Genomic DNA, 12,998 nt, shown 5'->3' on the forward strand with positions numbered 1-12,998 from the left:
TTAAAAAATCTCATCTTGAAAATATATTTATGCCCTGTTTACTCACAGATTAGAAAATCTTATTCATCTAGTCTAGAAAACACAGTTTCTTAAACTGAGTAACTTCAAGTGCCATTTACAGGGTAAATTAAAGGACAGGTAGCAGCACATTACAGTAACAGACCCAGAAAGGAAATCTGATCTAGCCCTGGTCTTCTCTTCAGCTATATCAGGTGATTTCCAGTGAAAGACTACTTTCATAAAACAGTATTAAAGACAGAAATCAGTCATTTTTAACAATGGGATTAAGTCTCAAAAATGTAGTTTATACTGACTCCAAGCCTTTTGGGGGAATAATTTCAGCTCTTTTTTTTGACACGGAGTCTCATTCGTCACCCAGGCTGGAGTGCAATGGCGCAATCTCAACCAGCTCACTGCAACCTCCACCTCCCAGGCTCAAGCGATTCTCCTGCCTCAGCCTCCCGAGTAGCTGGAATTACAGGTGTTTGCCACCGTACCAGGCTAATTTTTGCATTTTTAGTAGAGACAGGGTTTCACCATGTTGGTCAGGCTGGTCTTGAACACCTGACCTCATGTGATCCACCTGCCTTGGCCTCCCAAAGTGCTAGGATTACAGGCATCAGCCATCGTTCTCGGCCAATTTCAGCTCTTTTTAAGAAAAGGTGGTAGTATAATGCATTGGGAATTATGAAAGAAATGGTAATTAACCCCAGTCCATTAACTGGCTACATAACCTCAGACAAATCACTCAATCTTCACTCTCCATTTCTGCATCTGTAATATACCTCTGGGACTACTAATAAAGTTGATTAAAATAATATAGCTCTGAGGTGCTATGTTTCATATACATGTAAGGGGCCATCATTACCACTTCATAGTTAATATAGATTTTGGATGACTTTTTCTGTATTCATGGGACTTCCTAAGCTGAAATAAATAAGTACAATAGTAATTCCAGTGTTACTGTCACCCAGCATGACTCTGATCTTGTCACCACTGGATCTTTTCTATCCTAAAGTTAAATTGCTTTTTACTAGGAAAATATGATGTATATTGCAGGGAATTTTGTTGAAACAATTATTCTAAGTGAAGTCTCTGCATTTAAAAGTATTTATCACAATAAAGCTTCTTTATACATATTTTAAAAGAGAAATTACAAGTTTTGAAAATAATTTAGAGTAAGACAGTTAAAAACATGGCTACTTTACTTGCTGTATTTCATGTCACACTTTTTTTTAAAAAGACAAGCCTCCTTGTTTGTTGTTGTAATCTTTCCATTCCTGATTACACACTTGTTAAAGTACGTTTTATGAACTTCTAAGAAACATAAATTTTATTAATATAAATTATACATGAAAACTAAAGAAAATACTATTTAGAAAATGTGATATAGCAACGCATACAACAGCAGGGCAGAGGGCCCCATATTCCAGGCTTGAAAGTTTACCTTCAGGTTACAGGGTGCAATGGTGAAGATGGGCCTTGGAGCCCTAGGGCTCTCACTGCCACCCTGGACACTAGGTTTGATTACCTGTCAAAATCATCATCTTCCAGTTCATCTGCATTTGCCCAGTCCTCATCTTCTTCCAAATCAACCATCATTGCTAACATCTGAGGAACTAAAGTAAACAATTATTTCATACCTGAAGACTGTGACTTCATTTTATCTATATCATTATTTACAAACAAGAATTTTAAGATTTACTTTGCCTCTAAGAGAGTAAGACAAAACAATTATTTGTCTGTGCCCTCAAAATCTGGTTAAATTTTAACCTTTTGTCATATTTGCTTATATCTTTTCTTTAAAAAGTAACATTCATAAGTCAAACCCTCCTATCAAATTCCCAAATCCGTTTACATTCTTCCCCCTCATCAGAGTTAAGAAGCATCATCACAAAACAAATGATTCATTTCTCAATTTTTTTCTATATTTGAACCAATTTCTATATCTCTATACAAAATTATAGCACTATTTCAAGTTTTTTTTTTTAAAGACGGTGTCTTGCTGTCACACAGGCTGGAGTGCAGTACAGTGGCGTGATCTTGGCTCACTGCAACCACTGCCTCCGAGGTTCAAGTGATTCTCCTGTTGAACCTCCTCAAGACTTCATTTTTTGTATAATAAATGGTATAATATATGTACCTTGGCAATTTGCTTTTTTTCAACACATACGGATTTCAATTTAATTATTTCTTAGCATTCCATTATACAAACATACTACCCACTGTCCAGCTGATAATCATTTTGGTTGTTTCCAATTTTTTCCTCCTATAAAATTTGCTTTGATGAGATTATTACATCTTCTCTTTGACAAGCATGAGTCTAGGCATGAAATTGTTATAACTATCTTCAAATAGTACTAAAAAATCACCAAACAAGCTGTGCTCTGCACAGCTGTTGCATAAACTATGTGAAGTTTAAGTGGAGGTCTATATTATTTCACAAAAATGTGTGACGTGCCCTGGGGCCAGAATAAGAGTCTCCTTAGCTCCACACCTGTTATTAACAACTGATACTGTCAAACTTTTGGACAAAACTTGTATTCCACAATTACACTTGTTTTTATTGAGACTTAGTAGGATTCATTAGCTATTCCAGAATCCTCTTCTATGAATTTACTGGCTGGGCCTGCTGGTGCACACCTGTTATCCCGGCACTTTAGAAAGCTGAGGTGGGAGGATTTCTTGAGCCCAGGAATTCAAGACCAGCCTGGGCAACATGGCGAAACCCTATCTTTACCAAAAAACACAAAAAGTAGCCAGTTGTGGTAGTGCATTCTTCTAGTCCTAGCTACTTGTGAGGCTGCAATGAGCTGAGATCAAGTCACTGCACTCTGGCCTGAATGACAGAGTGAGATCCCGTCTTAAAGAAAAAAAAGCAATGATTTTCCTATTTTCAGCCTTTGTGTATTCTCTAGATAACAAAACTGCTGATTGTGTGCACTGTAATTATTTTCTTTCAGTTTGTGGCTTATCTTTTCATTTATGGTGTATTTGGTCAAAAAATTGTTTTAGCAGTTGCAAATTTGTCAATGTTTATATCACTGGTTTTTGATTCAGTCTTAAAAAATTCTCTACTATTAAGCATTATGTATCTGTGGTATTTAGGTCTTAACCTTTTTAACTAGTTCTAGCATGCAAGATAATATTCAGGTCTTAGGTCGACCCCCAAATTATTTTTTTAATAAGCTGTCTAGAGATGGAATTTTCTTTTCCCCATAGAAATAACCAGTTATGTTTTCAATTCATAAGTGGGAGCTGAGCCATGAAGATGCAAAGGCATAATAAAGATACAACAGACTTTGGGGACTCAGGGGAAAGGGTGGGAGGCGAATGAGGGATAAAAGACTAAACATTGGGTACAGTGTACCAACTGCTCCTGTTATGGGTACACCAAAATCTCACAAATCACCACTAAAGAACTTATCCATGTAACCAAACACCACCTGTTCCCCATAAACATATTAAAAAGAAAAAGAAAGAACCAGTTATCCAAGCAACGCTTTTTTTTTTTCCTTCTTTTTGCTCTGTCACCCAGGCTGGAGTATCTTGGCTCACCACAGCCTTGACTTCTTTGGCTCAAGCAATCCTCCATCTCAGCCTCCTGAGTAGCTGAAATCACAGGCATGTGCCACCATGCCCGACTAATTTTTGTATTTTTGGTAGAGACAGGGTTTTGCCACGTTGCCCGGGCTGGTCTCAAACTCCTAAACTCGAAATTTGCCCACCTTGGCTTTACAAAGTGTTGGGATTACAGGCCTGAGCCACTATGCCTGGCCCCAAAAACTTTTGATCAATTATCTTTTTACAACAGCTTTGTTCCCATGTGAGTGGATCTGCTCCTATACTCTATTCTTTGTACCATCCGATCCATTGTCAACACCTGCACCATTAGGTGCATTCTAAATTCACAGTTGATGGGGCAAGAACACCACTTTATTCGTTAAAATTGTCTTGGCTACTCCAGGCCCGATGTTCTTTCAGAAAAATTTCAGGATCAGTTCTATCCTAACCCTATATTAACCCTAGATTAATTTGAGAACTGATACTTAGTTCTTCTATTAGTCTTTCAGTATGTTATTCAACTTTCTTCATAAAGGTCTTATACATCTTGATTTATTCCCAGTTACTACAACTCAGGCCTATAAAAGTGATTACTATGCATAATGGAACACTTACAATAAAATGTTCTCATATCTAAGAATCTTGCTTAACCCTTTGATTAGCAGTTTATTTGTTGAGTCTTTAACATTTTTTGAAGACAATAATCGCACAGACTATAAACAAACAGTATTTTTGTTTCTAATTTTTTTTTGTTTTGAGATGGAGTTTTGCTCTTGTTGCTCAAGCTGGACTGCAATGGCATGATCTTGGTTCACTGCAACCTCTGCCTCCCAGGTTTAAGCAATTCTCCTGCCTCAGCCTGAGTAGCTGGGATTACAGGCACGTGCCACCACGCCCGGCTAATGTTTTGTATTTTTAGTGGAAATGGGATTTTATTATGTTAGCCAGACTCATCTCAAACTCCTGCCCTCAGGTGATCCGCCCGTCTTGGCCTCCTAAAGTACTAGGATTACAGGCATGAGCCACTGCGCCTGGCCACTGTTTCTAATTTTTATCTCTTAATGCATCAGCCGGGGTAGTCAGTACAACAAAACAGTGATAAAGGAGATATTTTTCTGTTCCCCACTTTAATGAGAGTGTTTCTAAAATTCCAACCAGTATCTCAGTGTAAGACAAATTTTGTAGTGGTGCTCAGTGTAGGTACCACTACAAAATAAATCTGGTGATGTATTTACCCTCTAAATCAAGTGTTCAAGTACTCATTAGCTCATGAAGAAATGGCTAGGCCAGAGAATGATCAGGATCTTAGATCCTTATCCCAGCACAATGAAACTTTATAGTAGTTATTTTCATAGCACAACAGTCACTTAAGTTTCTGCTGCAACGAGGGTCTATAAAACACAGCAACATAATATAGTGGACAGAACCATGACCAAAGTGTCAGACCTTGTTCTAATCCTATCTTCATTGGTAAGTACCAGACATGTTATCTTGTTTTGCAGTTCGCTACCGTATATCTATATATCCCTTCTGAATTATTTTTGACTCTATTAACTGTGTCCAATATTTAACATATAAATGATAAGAGTCTGTCACAGTCCACTCTAGAAATGTAATTTTTGGCCGGGCGCGGTGGCTCAAGCCTGTAATCCCAGCACTTTGGGAGGCCGAGGCGGGTGGATCACGAGGTCAAGAGATCAAGACCATCCTGGTCAACATGGTGAAACCCCGTCTCTACTAATACGAAAAATTAGCTGGGCACGGTGGCGCGTGCCTGTAATCCCAGCTACTCAGGAGGCTGAGGCAAGAGAATTGCCTGAACCCAGGAGCAGGAGGTTGCGGTGAGCCGAGATCGCGCCATTGCACTCCAGCCTGGGTATCAAGAGCGAAACTCCGTCTCAAAAAAAAAAAAAAAAGAAATGTAATTTTTAACACCGAGTTTCAGGGTGTCTGCAAAGTCTTAAAGGCATAACCACAATGTGGGGGTCCGTGCTCGCATGTATTGAGATGCGTTTCCCCAAATTAATATGATTCTAAAAGGATATTCATTCTATTCTCAACAATCTGAGAAATTACAAAACCCTCATCAAATTTATCCAAAAATTTGGCCACATTACACATCAACTATCTGAAGACCGTGGACTTACTAGTCTGTGCAACAATATTGGTATGTTTTCTTAACATAGCAGCTGCAGTCTCGGAGAGGGTGACGATCACTTCAAGGGCAAGCTGGCGTTGCATGTTGTTGAGGCTAGTATCTCCACACAACTACAAAGAAGACATAATTGTATACATTTGATAGTTTAGATTAGTCCCTGAAAATAACAAACAGAACATTTACTGATATACTTAATTTACCTTTAGACTTAGCTGTAGAGTGGCTTCCAAGTGAGGACGCAAATACTTTGGAACAGTATCTGCAATCTCAACTAGGGATTTTAGGACAGAATCATCATTCTGGTAGCACGAGTCATTTACAGCCTAGAAAAGATGAAATAGGAAGTCTTTGCTGAAGATTCACTTTATGATGCCTCATTAGCCAAACATTCCTAATATGCTTACAATAGAGAAATATTACTAAACTATTTTTCACTAAATAATGTAGCAATCTACATTATGCATATGTTCTACCTGCAGGTACATGTATACCTTCCTTTTGATGGATGGTAACTAGAAACATACAAAACAGATTTACATCTAAGTCAAAATGAAAATCAGTGAAACTATAATAACCACTACAATAAAACTTAAGGCTACCAGGAGTCCCTTTCCTTTGTTCTTTTCTTTTTTGAGAGATAAGGTCTCACTCAGTTGCGCAGGCTCAAGTGTGGTGGCACAATCATAGCTCACAGTACCCTTCAACTCTTGTGCCTCAGTCTCCTGAGTAGCTAGGACCATACACGTGAGCCACCACACCTGGCTCTTCTGTCCTTTCTATATCCAAGTACTTTTTTTCACACACATAGTTAAGTACCAGAACCTGTAATACATTTAAAGTGTCCAATATTACCCATTTTATTTCTCTTTGATATTAAGTTTGCTCACTGTGGTATTAAAGTATGCATTTTGTGTTCACTGTTATCTATTTCATTTAGCTTACTCTAAATCCAGAGGAAGAAAACTAGGATTAGACTTCAACAGTAAGTAGAGATTTTAGATAATAAACTACTAAAGCAATAGTATATTATAGTTAATGCCCTGTCACAAAACAATCTTTTCATTGTGATAGCATGGAGAGAGAAGTTTCACTAAATCTTTTAAGTAACTTTTTATCATGTGGAAACTTTCAATTTTAGCTCCTCTAAATCCTCTCTAACTCAGTGGTTCTCAAGAGGAATGGTTTTCTCTCAGGAGATAGTTCTTGATGGTCACATGGTTAAGGATGGGCAAAGGCCATGGATGCTAAATGTCCTGCACCTGTGACACAAGCACAAGGGACTTACATGATCTTCTCATCATGCATTTCACATTATTACAAATCCCAGACACTTATAAAAAGAAAAAACTCTTTATAATGATCTGAACCTAAAACCTAACCCTCATATTATTTTTTGTCTGGTTTTAACAATTGTTATCCCCCCTCAAATGGATACAGACAGGTGGAACATCCCAAATCCAAAATGCTCTGAAATCCTCAATTTTTGAATACAGATACGTCACTCAAAGGAAATGAGCATTTGAGTATTTTGGATTTCTGACTTGAGATGCTCAACTGCTAAGTATAATACCAATACAGTGTTTCAAAACCCGAAAAAATTTTGAGATCCGAAATACTTCTAGTCCCAAGCATTCTGAATAAGAGACACTCAATTTCTACTTTGCTTTGTCCAGAACCTTACTATTTTAGGAAACCTTATCACCAATTCTAATAGCAACTGTGGTGTTTGACTTGCCAATGACATCTCTGTTATCAGTCCAGTTTTAGCTATTGCATTTGTACAGATCACTTAGAGATCACCTGGTCTATTACGTCTTTTAGTGTAGTCCTGTCTTACCATTTACATAAGGAAAAGCATGCCATTTTATTATACCTTTTTAAAATTTCTTCTTTGTATTTAGTTAAGGCCGTATTTTAATATTCTAAAATACTGTGCATATGTGTTACATTACTTATTGCATTTCATTTTTAGGAAAGTATATGAAAAATTACCAAAAGACTGTCATAAAAGAGGCATTTGGGAGTCTGACAAGGTTGCGAACCACTAACTTGTCCAATATTTTACATTTTCTTTAAAAAATTTTTTTTCCCAGGAGCATAGATGCAAGTTGACCTGAACATTTGTTCTATCTTGTCTAATCTTATTTTGCTTTCTGATTAAAGCAGAACGTATCCTTAAAACATTAACATCCTTAACAATAATGTGAATTAACCATAAACTTACACTATAATACAAACTATTACACATCCTGTAGTTAAGAGCAGTTTCTCCTTATGTAAAATGGGCATTAAATCTCACAGTTTATTTAACGAAAATAATCTACATATTCAATAAGTACATAATTGCTTACACCATTTACATTACAAAAAAATTTATAACTACAAATATTGTGAGACTAAAAACATCTTTACAGGCAGTAAACATAAGCTCAATGGAGACTGAGATTTGCATGTTTTGTTCACTCCTGTATCCCTAGTACCAGAACATAATAGGCAATATGCATTTTTTTGTACAAATGAACGAATACATTAAAGATCGCTAATGAAAACCAAGTAAGATATAATTATGATTTATCCTATACTGTTTTCCTACCTGTAGAAATCCCGGTAGCAAGTCTGCGAAATGTTTGAACAGAGCAACATTATGCTCATTTGCAAGTATAAATGCAGCTGTAGCTCTAGCAGATAATGTCCTGATCTAAAATGAAGAAAAAATGTCAAACACAAAAAATTTTTGATAAATGCAAATTCAAGATTTCCTACTCAAGATCAAGTTATTCTTTATCAGTAAAACTGCTGTTTATATTTTAAAGTATAAAAGTAAAAACAACCTCCTAACACACTAATTTCTTTCACAAGATAGATGAAAATAGATGGTAATATTAATAGGATTGGAATTATTTACCGATGGGTGTTCCTGATCTTGCATACACTGAACTAACATCCGTTTGATGACATCTAAATAGTGCTGCTGCTGGTTCCCAAAAATTCCAGGAAAGTTCCTAAAAGATAATCCAAACATTCTTTAAAAGCTACATTATATTAATATCTTAGTAAACTATGAGCTAGAATCTCTAATGAGCTACTTGTTTACCTGACTCAGTACGCATTAATCCTTAGGTTGAACATCATCTACCCATTCTCTAAGCAATCTTGTTTTTGGGTTAAGTGAATGAAAACATACTGGAGAAGTATGGGCTGGGTTAGAGGCTACTCAGCAGCCCATTCCCAGCTACATGCTTTTATCCTTATTACTCTGTCTCAGTCTAAATTAGCTGACCTGGAGTGCAGGATGGGACAAGAGCAACCACAGGTTTTCTGATGAAAACTACAGTTAACTATGCTCTCCGACCATCTGCATTCTCTAATCTGAATTACTGATATAAACAAAGACACACTTGACAACTAAAGTAGAAAATGATATAATGCCTAAAGTGTATGATCTTGAAAAGGTATAAATCTAATATACTGACCACACTCTAAGAGCAGTAGAAAAAGTAACGCAGTGGGGCAAAGAATAATCACTTAATTCTAAACTTAGACCATTTGCTTATAAAAATACAGGTTTGATAAGATATTATAAAACTTGGTCAGGGAAGACCCAGAAAACATAATGGGGATTCACCGGCATTCTCCTCCTCCTCTTCAAGATACCATTATTAAAGTGGTTTCATAAAAGCTACATTCAGTACTAGGTTAATCTCTAAGTAAAGGAGAAGAAACTGTTCAATAAAACTTTCAGAATCATAAAAGACAAAGAGAACGCAGGCAAGTTGTGGAGAACTTGCATTATTTTCATTTTAAGTATAAAAAGTTAAATTAGGCTAAAATAATCAATCAAAAGGTGTTTAGGGCATTCATGAAATCAAATGTCTCAAAAAAGTAGCTTAATGTATATACCAGAAAATGTGAAGGGCAGCTTCCCGCAGTCCCACATTCTGAGAGCTAACGGAATCAAAAAGGAACTTCAAACCTTCAGGCCACTGGTTGTTGCCATCCTCATCTAAAAGTAAAGAAATCCGACATAAAGTGTTTAAGTCAGAACTTCAATAGACTAGGAGTAAATGCTTTCATTTCATAAGCCTCATTCAAAACATGGATTACTGAAAAATGTCACTTTTGCTATTTTTAAAAACTCCATAAAATTCTGTCCTTCAACCATAAAAATAAGAAATAGCATCATAATCATGTAAATTTAAAAAAAGGCCAAACAAACCAACAAACCAAACAATTCTGCATTTGTGTTACATAAACACAGATATTAGCAGAGGTTCTTTTTCCTTTTTTTTTTCTTTTTTGAGATAGAGTTTCGCTCTTTCAACCAGGCTGGAGTGCAAGGGTGCAATCTCAGCTCACTGCAACCTACGCCTTCTGGGTTGGAGCAATTCTCCTGCCTCAGTCTCCGGAGTAGTTGGGCCTCGCTAATTTTTGTATTTTTAGCAGAGACGGGATTTCGTGATGTTGGCCAGGCTGGTCTCAAACTCCTGACCTCAGATGATGCACTAGCCCTGGCCTCCCAAAGTACTACGATTACAGGTGTGATCCTAACGAGTGGAATTTGAAGAGAAGGCACCACTTTTAACGGTACAAACATTTGATTGCTTGACCCCTTTATATAGACCATTGTTATAGAAGAGTTTAAAAAGTAGGCAAAGCTAGTATTTGATGGCAAGGTCTTGAAACCAAAGTAACAATTACTATGGAACTTGAGAAGACATCAGGGTTAGAATCTCAGGACCCATACAGGGTACTCACACTTTGCAGTTTGGTGCAAGCAGTACCAGAGAATGTTATTAATATGTTTATTATCTAACGAGATTAAGAGATTTTTAAACATACTTTGTAATAAAAATGAGTGACCACAAAAATCTACTGTGCCACTTATGAGACTCTGGTTATATTGCCATAAAGACCTTAAGAGTTATACAACTTACAGATGAATCACAGATGTTTTCTTCTTAAACTTCCCCCCATATTTGAACTTTTGTTAAATGACAAGTGTGCCGATAAGCTGACATTAAATAAACAAAACATCCTTAATCTGTCTCTTCAACCTAAAGTTGATGCTTTGAGGGGAAATAAAATAGCGGCTTTAAAAAATGAGAGCACTTTGAATACTTTGGAAATGTTTCCATTATTAAGTGCTTCTGAATGAGAAACGATGTCACCTATAAACATTCATATCTGCATACTTAAAACCTGAAAGTAGAATTTTCTAAGCAATTTAAAAATATTCAAAATTAGGGCCGGTGTGGTGGCTCACGCCTATAATCCCAGCTCTTTGGGAGGCCAAGGAGGGCAGATCGTTTGAGGTCAGGCATTTGAGACCAGCCTGGCCAACAGGATGAAACCCAATTGGCCCTGTCTCTACTAAAAAAAAAAAAAAATACAATTGGCCAGGTGTGGTGGCTTACGCCTATAATCCCAGCACTTTGGGAGGCCGAGGTGGGCGAATCACCCGAGGTCAGGAGTTTGGGACCAGTCTGACCAACATGGAGAATCATCTCTACTAAAAATACAAAATTAGCCAGCTGCGGTAGCACATGCCTGTAATCCCAGCTACTAAGAAGGCTGAGTGAGGCAGAAGAATTGCTTGAACCTGGAGGCAGAGGGTGTGGTGAGCTGAGATTGCGCCATTGTACTCCAGCTTAAATAACAAGAGCAAAACTCCATCTCAAAAAAAAAAAAAAATTAGCTGAGTGTATTGGTGCACGCCTATAGTTCCAGCTACTTGGGAGGCTGAGGCAGGAGATTCACTTGAACTTGAGAGATGGAGGTTGCAGTAAGTCGCATTCACACCACTGCACTCAAGCCTGGGCAATAGCAAGACTCCGTCTAAAAAAAAAAGTCAAAAATTTGAACTAATCTAAAATATAAAAAATTGACATTCCCCATTAGTTTCTAAGAAATGGTTGATATAAGAAAGGATACAATCTGCTAGCTGAATTGAATAAGAACTTACTGCATTACTGGTTGATGAGATTTTAAAATTAGTGTCATAATGTACTAAGCTCAATCAATAATCTACCATTTAGCCCTGATTTCAACTATTAAAAACACCATCTAAACAAGCTGTGCTTACAATCACACTTATAAATCCCTGTCCCCCCCACCAAAAAAAAAAAAAAACCCAGAAGTGGTGGCCATGGCCACACCCTCTTCTAGAAGGAGCAGAAGTGTGAAGATGAGTGGGGCAAAACCCAGGACACCATGGAAGCAGCCATGGCCCTGAAGAAGAACTGGAACCTGGAACCTGGAACCAGGAACCAGGCCCTTCTGGATCTTCATGCCCTGGGTTCAGCCTGCACAGATCCCCATCTCTGTGACTTCTTGGAGCGCCACTTCCTAGATGAAGGAGTGAAACTCATTAAGATGGGTGACCACTTGACTGACCCCCATAGGCTAGTTGGCTCCTAGACTGAGTTGGGCAAGTGTCTCTTCAAAAGGCTCATCGTCAAACAACACTAAAAGTTCAGTGACCTCTAAGGGTCCCCCCGCCAATCAAAGAATCAGGCCTTCTGCCTGAGCCTCTCCCTCCAGCAATTAGGCAGCTTTTAAACCACACTGGAGCCCTCTCCCAAGACCTAGATCAAATAGAAATAAATCTTTTTGCAGCAAGAATAAAAAGTAGCATGTTCGATTACATTATTATTTTTTTTAGTTGATCAAAAAGGATTTTTACCTTTAGCAAAATGCATTTTTAATGATGTCTGCCTTTTACCTCACTTAAAAAAATATTTTTGGGCATTAAAAATGTACATAGTAGGCCAAGCATGGTAGCTCACACCTGTAACCCCAGCACTTTGGGAGGGCAAGGCGGGTGGATCATCTCAGGTCAGGAGTTCGAGACCAGCCTGACCAACATGGAGAAACCCAGTCTCTACTAAAAATACAAAAAAATTTAGCCAGGTGTGGTGGCGCATGCCTATAATCCCAGCTACTCGGGAGGATGAGACAGGAGAATCGCTTGAACCCTGGAGGCAGAGGTTGCAGTGAGCTGGAGACAGCACCATTGCACTCTAGCCTGGGCAACAAGGTGAAACTCCATCTCAAAAAAAAAAAAAAATTTTACATAGTATAGCTGTATAACAGTATATGTATATATTTGTCAGCATACATATACAACAGCAAAAGCACTGGAGTCACTAATTTTTAGTTCAACTGGCAAGTTTAATGTACAAAGTAGGTTACACCATTAATTAGCCCATGCTTCTAAAACATTATAAATTTAGGAGGGAATATAACTGCCAATTTTCAAGCAAATTATGAAATTACT

At 37.6% G+C, this 12,998-nt stretch overlaps 1 protein-coding gene across 1 annotated transcript in view; it reads right to left on the bottom strand.

Moving 5' to 3' along the window:
- Positions 1 to 12,998, bottom strand: part of IPO5 (importin 5) — a 44,294-nt gene that overhangs the window by 21,865 nt on the left and 9,431 nt on the right. The window contains exons 4-9 of the mRNA XM_064362219.1: positions 9,623 to 9,725; positions 8,628 to 8,724; positions 8,316 to 8,420; positions 5,923 to 6,045; positions 5,712 to 5,832; positions 1,532 to 1,619 (exon numbers count right to left, since the gene is read on the bottom strand). Coding sequence (XP_064218289.1) covers positions 1,532 to 1,619; positions 5,712 to 5,832; positions 5,923 to 6,045; positions 8,316 to 8,420; positions 8,628 to 8,724; positions 9,623 to 9,725 — 637 coding nt within the window. The remainder of the gene's footprint in view (positions 1 to 1,531; positions 1,620 to 5,711; positions 5,833 to 5,922; positions 6,046 to 8,315; positions 8,421 to 8,627; positions 8,725 to 9,622; positions 9,726 to 12,998) is intronic.

The sequence above is a fragment of the Aotus nancymaae genome, unplaced genomic scaffold (assembly GCF_030222135.1).
Source record: "Aotus nancymaae isolate 86718 unplaced genomic scaffold, 86718_ANA_hifiasm-v0.15.2.pri h1tg000048l, whole genome shotgun sequence".
NCBI classification, from domain to species: domain Eukaryota; kingdom Metazoa; phylum Chordata; class Mammalia; order Primates; family Aotidae; genus Aotus; species Aotus nancymaae.